This window comes from Neolamprologus multifasciatus, chromosome 12 (genome assembly GCF_963576455.1).
Source record: "Neolamprologus multifasciatus chromosome 12, fNeoMul1.2, whole genome shotgun sequence".
Classification (NCBI taxonomy): domain Eukaryota; kingdom Metazoa; phylum Chordata; class Actinopteri; order Cichliformes; family Cichlidae; genus Neolamprologus; species Neolamprologus multifasciatus.
In genome coordinates, this window is record NC_140450.1 from 23,542,306 (window position 1) to 23,551,329 (window position 9,024).

Consider the following 9,024-nt stretch of genomic DNA (forward strand, 5'->3'; position numbering starts at 1 on the left):
TGGCTTTAATTATCCACAGACACAGGGTTTTAGGATTCTTTTGTGTACAACTCTGGGCTGGGAATGAGGACAGGCTATGGAGAAAGGTGATAAACTTGCATGGAAACAGAGTGCTGACATGATGCAAAGTACAAACACAGTGAGATGGCAGGTTACAGCCAAATGAGTGCGGCAGATGGCAAGTGATCACCATGGAGTACAGCGCTGCATCTCTTTCCAAACATTTTTCATTACCTAATTGACAACAGCTGCAACTAGTATAATAATATTAATATCCATGCAGAATAGCTGGGTGAAGGCAGCATGCTTTCTCTCTCTTTTTGTGCAATAATCCATGCATCTTTTGCAAAAGAATGCAACTTAAACACACATAAATACAGGACCGATCTTTAAATCAATGGACTGAAAAAAAAATTGACATCTGATTAAGTCCAACCTCCCCCATCACTGTTTTTTTTTTTAAAAAGTTAATCTAAACCATCCTAATCCTTCTCATCTTGGACTGCCCATCAATCAGCATATCCAGTCAGATTACACATGAGACCTCAATCAAATTAATCCCATTGATTCGTGTAATGCCCTAGCCTCGACCTCTATGGTGTCAAATACTCCTGGACTATTCCCATAAATCTCCTTCCGTGAATACCAGACCACGACATCTGCCACTGAAACCTGCACAAACATCAATACTAAGCCTAAACAGGCACTGAAATCAGCCTATATTTAGAAGGCCAGTTCCACTCGGGAGACCACGGTTTACAGCATCCCCCCCAGTATGTGACCCAGTGATTACAGATGGGAAAAACTTGGCTAATATGCAAGCACGGAATGCATCACAATACCCGGCACCGCCTTTCACCACTGTGTTTGCTGACAAATGCTGCAATTTGAATTCCAATAGAGGTCAGCGGTATATTGAGGTAAGGAAATTACCATCTGATGAGTGTATCACTAAGTTTTCCCAGGTAGAAGCTCCCCCAACCCTCTCAAGAGGAGCTTTTGTTTCTTTAGCAGCTGTTTGAAACTGAAATACACACAAAAAAAATAGTCAGGTAAAAAAGTCTGTGCAACAAGAACACAGAAACAAACTAAGGAATGAAGAGTGTGATGCCAGTTAGCTGTCCTTTGTGAAAACACCAGCTGTTATTTATGCTTACCTTGACATTTTCTAACACTGCAATTTGAGCACAGGGCAGGAGAAAGAAAGAAACTGCATATCTGCACTGCGCTCGCTTAAAACAAAAAACAAAAGAATGTAACAAACGTGTAATTAGAAGAAAGCTTCTGACAAAAGTAACAAACTACTGCTCGAGATTCAGGCAATTATTTTCCAATAAAAGCCTGACGTCTCGTCGCCCACAGCTGCGATCAAGCCCGAGCTGCTGTCATCGCCCTGCAGCGTCTATCGTATTGACAGAGGGGCTTCAGTTGCAAAGGGCACACAGCGAAAGACTGCCGCCCCTTTAACATTTCACACTCCATCAAGCCCATTAGCAGATTGGATTTCCCAGCTCATCCTCGCCACTGATTACTGATATACCCAACTACCAGTCGAACTACCTCTAATGATTCACCAGCTCTCCAACCATTTGTCTCCCCCCCTCCCCCCCTCCCCAATGCCAGCACTACACACTACTTGAGCTCCTTACACAGATGAATAATTCAGTGTCAGACCGTAAGGATTCTCACCTTTGACAAAACGTATTTTCACCATCCAGGCTTAATATTTCAGTTTAGACCACTCTTTGCATAACACATTGTTTCGTGTGAGTTTTTCTCAGAACAGATGTGCAAACAAAAGTTTAAATGAGCTTGTGGGTGAACTTAATCTTGGAGTAATCCTTAACTCATAGCTTTCCAATAAACATAACCATCTGCAGTTAAAGAAAACACCTTTAGTATTCATTACAGGTGGGGGAAAGAGAGAAAACAAAAACAATAACAATTCAACAAAGCACGGATGAATCGTTCCGGGAAAACTGAACAATGAAGGAAAAACTGTTAGGTTGCTCATCATTCCAGACCAATTAGGCATCATTTGAGCCACTTGAGTGAGCATTGGCAAAGCATTCAGGCTCTGCACTCACCCTTGGCTTTTCTGTAATGCAAGATTAGTTATTACTTAGCTCTGACGACAAACATATTGTTCAAACTAAAGCCCTGAGATCACACCTATAGATTGCCTCCTTAATCACTTGAACCCTGCGGAGAGAGAAGTGGCAGGGGCTCTTTAATGTAAAAACAAACACTCAGTGTGGGCTCGGCTATATGGCCTGCATTCCATGATAAAAGAAAAGCATCTGCTTAAGTGTTGCTTGAGGGCCTCGTCTTGAAGTTCAACAAGGCAGCCCCATCACCCCAAAGCAGGAGCCGGAGATAGAGCTGGATAATGAGCGGCATCTGTTTTGAACTGCTGTTTTCCAGCCACTTGGATTTTTTTAAAAGACACAATGTCCTTACACATGGGATGCCAGCATGTAGCCGATTTTACATCTACAGGATTGTTCATCTTTCTAAAAATGCAAAAGCATCACAAATATACAGCTTAAGTCATTTCAAATGAATGAATCACAGTCGGATACCAAAAGGTGAGGGGTGACACAACTCTCTGTTGACAGCGACAAATTCTTCATGAGCAGAAAGCAGACTGGGGTGAACTTACCAGGCCCCTTCATGAATGGGTCGCACTAACCTCACCTGGGATAGTGTGGCACGGTAAGACCGGCCTGCCCTAAATCTTGTTGCCGTGCTTTCTCTTGGCAAATGGTGAATGACCCCATCTGTCTGGAGTGTTTTGGCCAGTCTGAGTGAAATGGAAGAAAACTACTTGCATAGGTGAGTGCATAAGAAGAGGTGCAGAGGTTGACCTGTCTGCAGATGAGGCCACAGCAGCAAAGAAGCCTTCTGAGGTAACCTATTTTCAGATCTTTGGGGAAATTATCCATAATAACTGGTGGTCTGAGAGGGAAACTGGACTCCTGCACTTCCTTCAAGTTGTAAAAAAAACCCAGCTGGGACAGCAGACTTTTGCCAATCACAGGTCGTTTAACACCTAAAGTCCAATTAATGTCCAAAGCAAAGGAGTCGAACAATCTAATCTCGTTAGAAAAAATAAATGTCTGCAGTGCACGTGTGAAAGCGGCTTTCATTTTAGACCCGTGCCATATGACGTGTGAGCATGTGCCAACGCTCAGAGCATAGCGGAGAGAGCTGCAGAAGAACTGTTGTCTGTTTTCAAAATTGCATTGTACATCTCTCCCTGCTGCAGTTTTAATGTGCACAACGGTCAGCCCACTCAGACTACGCTGTCACAGAGTATTTAATAGATTAAGATGTCTGCTTCATGAATGAATGCATGCATTCAGACAGTGACTACTTTTCCGATTATCATTTAAGCAGAGAAGACAACAAAAGCATGACTGATTCTCATCCATTTTTCATTTTGAAAACGAGTGGCGCTAATCTCAGTGGGTTGTTAGAGTCTTAAATGTTTTCCTGGGACGCTGCCAAGTTAGGAGTTCTGCAAACTAAGGAATTTTCCACTGGTTAACTCCTAAATAGAAGGCATGATTTCAGTGTTATTGCACTGCTAGATTAAATCAGTATACTTTTTTTGTTGTTGCCTGGACTAGAGATGAATCATTTAAACCTTTGTTAGTGTAAAACTTTAAAAAAAAAAATGTTGACTTATCCAGGGAAGATAGTTAAATAGTCTCAGCTAACAAGCACTGCAAATAAGCAGAGCATAACAGCTAGAGAGTCCTCCTGCAATGATACACTGGAGCCAAATAACTTTTTAATTAAAACCCATTAAATTCACTTCCCAGACTTGACCAGGCTAACCACAGTCACTACTTTATGACTTATCATGGTGGTACTTGAGTGTAAAGTGGGAGGGCTAAGTGAAAGGAAGAAAACTTGCTGTGAAGAAGAAACTCCCGGGGGGGTGGGGGGTGGGGGGGGAATGGGAGGCAGCATGGGAAAGCAGAGATAATTGAATTGACTAATTATAAAATTGAATGATAACGCCCAGACACCACAGTGCAGTGAGCAGGTAAATCCCTGCCTCTAGCCTTTGAGCGCATTTCCTCTTCTTTGATGTTGTGAGCCATCGTAGAAGAACGCATCAAGCAGCTGTAGCTCGACACTATCATCAGGAGTCAAAGCACTGAGATGGCATCATATTGAGATGTGATTTCCAACCCCTGCTTACAAAAATCTGAATGGGAGTCATTCAATTTCATGTATCCGGCAGTAATTTGTGAAAATCCTTTCACTGTGTGGAAGCAAGGACAGCCCTACAGAGGACGAGCACACACACTCTTCACAGTAAGCGTTTTCTTGGGTGGAAGCAGCATAACATGAAAATGCTGACCTTTAGCCACAGAAAGAGATCAGATTGACTCATAGTGATGGGCTCAGGAAAAATAAGAGAAAAATCAATAATCCACAAAATCATCGCTGGTGCCTAAAGACAAGTCTGGTTTTATTTGTTTGGGGTTTTTTTTTTTTGCTAGAATGAATGTCTCCGTCTCTGATGTATTAAACTGAGTGAGGAGGAGTGAGGAGGAGATCTTGGACATTTTGCTGCTTAGTAGGAAGAAGAAAAGCAGGTGGGTGTTGAAAGAGCTGGAGACTGGGAGGGTTCGAAATAGTGGGAGTTCATGCTTGTGACCATCTCCCAAGCGCATGTCTTCAGAGAGGACCGTAAACAAAACTGTGCTCGTGACACCTCGGACAAACCGCAGAACAAATAACGATAACATCCTGAACCCGATAAACATCGGTCAGGACTGAGGATTATTAAGCAATGAGACTTTTCTTTTCTGTATCAATATTTAACTAAACAAACTGCTTCTTCCTAGAACTGACATTGTCATTGTTTTGTCAGTTTACCGCTCAGCAACAAGAATCAACATTTACCAGTTAATCCATACTAGAGGTCCGGTACGAGCACTTGAATGACTCAGATAAGAGGACAGCGAAAACAGGAAGGAACATCTTCATCATTTGGACTTCACTCGCCTGTTTTTGTCATGTTTATGTACAACAACAACACTCTCAAAGCGCAGTCTTTAGTTTATCCTTACTCCTCTTCTTTGGGTAGTTGGGTAACTAAAAGTAGGAGGACTGGACTCTGTTGTATAACTGTCTGACACATCAGAGACAGTCAAATGCTAAAAATCAGTAAGCACTTCCAGGACTTTAGAGGTCATTGTGACTGAAGCCAACTCTCTGTATCTGTAACCTGAATACTTTTACCAGATGGAAAAGGCAATCTGTTCAAACTTCCCCAAAGGGATTTGGCAAGACAGTGAGCTCACAGTACAAAGAAAGAAAGAAAAAAAAGAAAAGACTACAATGACAACTCGGATAATCTTTGGCAAATATAGAGGGAAAATATGCAGGTCTCACCACAGGCAGAAGAAGCACATATATAAAGGATGAACCAGAAGTATGCACACCCCTGTGGAACATGACCAGTAAAGTATTTGCTTCATTTCAAATTTTCAAATTAAGAAATAGATAAATGCTTAAATATACTATTTTAAAAACAGGCCTCATTCTGCCTTTCTTTAGATATATTTCCAGCTCCGCTTTGATTGAGGTGTTTTTGTTGCTTCTCTTTAAAATTCCCCTGAAAAGGTGCTGCACTGGATTCAAGTCAAGTGACATACTTGGACAGGCCATCGTTTTTACTGTTTTTTTTTTCTTCCTTTCTTCTTTTTCTTCTCTAGAGACTTTAATTTTGGCAGAGGGTTTTGAATCATCATTTACTGGAATATTGGTCCGTTCCCAGGCTTCTGGAGAACAGGAGCATCCTCACGAGGTGGCTTTTTAGTCATTTTAGTGCCACCTTCCCCACTGTACGGCAATCCATATTGGATGCACCCACTCTGAGCTGGACTAACAGATCTTGGTCTGACCAAAGAATAGGGTCCTAACATTAATCAGGCTTCTCTTTATCTTCTTTAGCTAATTTTAATCTTGTGATTTTTATCGTTGTTGTTGTCAGAGAGCAATTGAGAGTTAGAAATTACCATTGTGGAATACCCTTAGAGAGCTGTCACACAAACTGATTTGCACTGATCTCCGTGCCAACTCTGATGCACCTTTTGTTTTTTCAGAGCCAAACTGTGCAAGCAGAGCACTGTGTGTTTACGTGTGTGTGTGTGTGTCCGTGGGGTCATTTCAGGAGGACAGCCACTGCAGCTCTGATTAGTGGCACCACGGCTAGTACCTCCTGATTTCTGCTGCGCCTGCGTTTCACTTGGTAACTGATCTTCCTGTAGGCTTTTCCATCTGTGCCAAGTCTCACAGTCACATTGTTCAAATTCACTGAGGACATGGGTCCAAAACAGGCACTTTTTCACAGCAGCCATTTTGGCATGTAACCCAAAGTAAACACAAGTCTAATTGATAAAAAAAAAGAAGTAGTAATAATTAAGGTCAAATTTAGTGTGTCACAGCGATCCCAGGCGAGCCAAAGCCAGGGGGTTTTGCCCCCATCTGAATGGAACTGGTCTACATGGGCTTATATTAATTACACCTATGTTAACCCTGCAAGGACATGTCAAAATGGCTGCTGTGGAAAGTTATGCCACTCAGGTCATTTCATGAAATATTTGCAAGGAAATAAGGCCAACTTGAAATCACAGTCGTCCTGAATTTGCTCCAGCAATCCAAAGCTTTTTTAACTTTTGTGTCAGTGTTCACAGATCTGAGATAGTCTGTTGAATTATTCAGCTTCCCCTTTGGAGCCTGTGTCTTCTTTACAGTTTAAATACTCATATACTTAATGCAGTTACTGTACAGTACTGTAAATTTATGATTTGGGGTGGGGTTTTTTTTAGCTCTTACCGTGGAGGAGTGGAGGCTTACTTCTTCCCTGTACTGCAACAAATAAAGACAACCGCCAGCAGAAAAATATGTGCATAAATATCTAAACTCGACTGTACTCTACTTTCTCCCCTCCTCCACTTTGTTTTAAGTGGCCGTGCAAACAACCGGTAGGGAAAGAAAAAAAAAACCGAGAGGAGATCTGTGCACTGACAAAAACGGCCAGCAAAGGGAGAAGAAGTCTGCAAATCAAAGTGTAAAAATCCTTTGTTTCCCCAACAGCGCAGACTTTTTTATTTTATTTTTAAGTATATAACAGAGGAGACAGCCTGCAGGAGGGATTTGATCACATTTTTAAGCACGAGTGCAAACAGCAGGCTCCAACTTTTTCAACCGAAAACTAAACCCCCCAGAAAACTTTTCATGTGTCGCGAAATGCACACGGAAAGCCTTCAATCGATGCGTTTTCATCCCTACGATCCGTGGAGCCGCTCTTTGAGCTGGGTTATACTGTGTACGCCTCGGATGGCTCAAACTGCAGAAACTATGTCACTTACTACAAAACAATTGCACACAATGTTCCCTCAAGCCTTTTAAAAACTACATCCACTACTGTCATCTCTCCAAAAGCGTTGCTCTGGCCGCTCCGTGCGAGCTCCACGTTGTGTCGTGGCATTTTTTTTTTTTTACCTCCACATAAATATGGTTTTTAAAAAAGAAAATCATACACAGTACAAGAGAAAGAAAAAACGATGACAAATCAAATCTCACCAGCTTTGCAGGGATCCTTGTAGTCGATCGTCTCTGATGTGGCAGTGGGCTCCACATAGTAGCCTGGATCAATCGCGTCCAAATCGATCGCCAATATCACGCCAAGACATGATAGAAGAACCAAACACCTCGCCGAGAGATCCATGTTTGTGGAGGGGAAACGGCGAAAGACGAGGGATAAAGGTAGAGGAGAAGAGAGGGACAGAGGGAAAGAGAGACAGAAGTGAGAAAGAGAAATAGAGTGAGAGAAAATGGGAGGTTTTTCTCTTTTCTTTTCTTTTTTCTTTTTTGGTCGGGGGGGACGAGATCCCTCTGGAGGGCGGGTTTTAAATCCAGCCTCTCTCCGGTGTTTTCTTGGTTCTGGGGGCAGTGATTTCTCTCATCCAGCCGGAGCTTAGGGCTAGTGCGGAGGACTGCCCGAGAAACTTTGATGATATGGCAGCCCAGCAGGGGCGGAGAAAATCCCCAATTACCACAGATGCACGTGTGAATTTTTATTGTTACCTTGTCTGCGCGTGAACAGCGTGTGAGTGACGAGAAACTGGCCGACCGGGAATGTCTCTTTGTGGATAATTATTATAGTGACGATAGTTTCCCCTCTGCTCTGCTGTACACACGGTCAGAGACCCGAATTATCTCACCGGAACCACCGCTTTGTAAACACCCCCCGGTTTATAAAAGTTCAGCCGCACTCTGCGCGTAAATTCGTGTTTTTTTCTTTGTTTTTACACTCCACGTTGTTTCCCCCTCTCCCTTTACTTCCACGAGCGCGAGACAGCTTCGCCGAAACGTGCGCAATTATTCACACGCGCACACTACCGAACGGCCGCCCACTCGCATTATGACATGCACGCGCAAACAAACAAACAGACCCTTCTGAAGTAAAGGAGTCACGAGCGAAACAGAAGCGGTTAGTGCGCCACCTGTCGGTAATGTACGGAACACATTTAGACAGATTCACAAAGAGTTAAAATAAAAAAAAGTAAAAATAAAAAACAACAACAAAGAAGAGATAACCACGGAGGACAGTCTGAGATATGGGACGCTTGTTTCCGCTAGTGAGGGGAAAAAAGACAATCATAAGTCAAAATTTCGATGTTATCAAACTTCTGAGAAAATAACTTGAAATTTCAAGTTATTATTATTCTTATTTCCAGCAGAAGGTTTGTTAATCTTAGTAAAACGTGTGGCCCTGAACCCTGAAGGGTAGGCTGTACCCGACAGGTGCTCTAGGGTGGCTGTAAGTCAAAATGTGGAGCAGGTGATCTAATAATCCGCTGGTTGTTCGAGCCCTGGCTGCTCCTGTCTACATGCCAAAACATCCCTGGGGAAGATACTGAAGCTCAAGTTGATGCATCCATTGGAGTGTGAATGTCAGACAAAAAGCATGGACAGAAGTGCTTGTATGAATAG

General features: G+C 42.7%; 1 protein-coding gene across 2 annotated transcripts in view; it reads right to left on the reverse strand.

Moving 5' to 3' along the window:
- The window catches only part of bmp1a (bone morphogenetic protein 1a), a 39,247-nt gene extending 30,853 nt beyond the window's left edge, over window positions 1-8,394 (reverse strand). Inside the window, exon 1 of one of the 2 annotated variants that reach the window (XM_085178874.1) lies at window positions 7,612-8,394. In XM_085178874.1, coding sequence (XP_085035000.1) covers window positions 7,612-7,756 — 145 coding nt within the window. In that variant the 5' untranslated portion in view covers window positions 7,757-8,394. The remainder of the gene's footprint in view (window positions 1-7,611) is intronic. The other variant, XM_085178875.1, reaches the window with a different exon arrangement.
- Window positions 8,395-9,024: the final 630 nt, after the last annotated feature.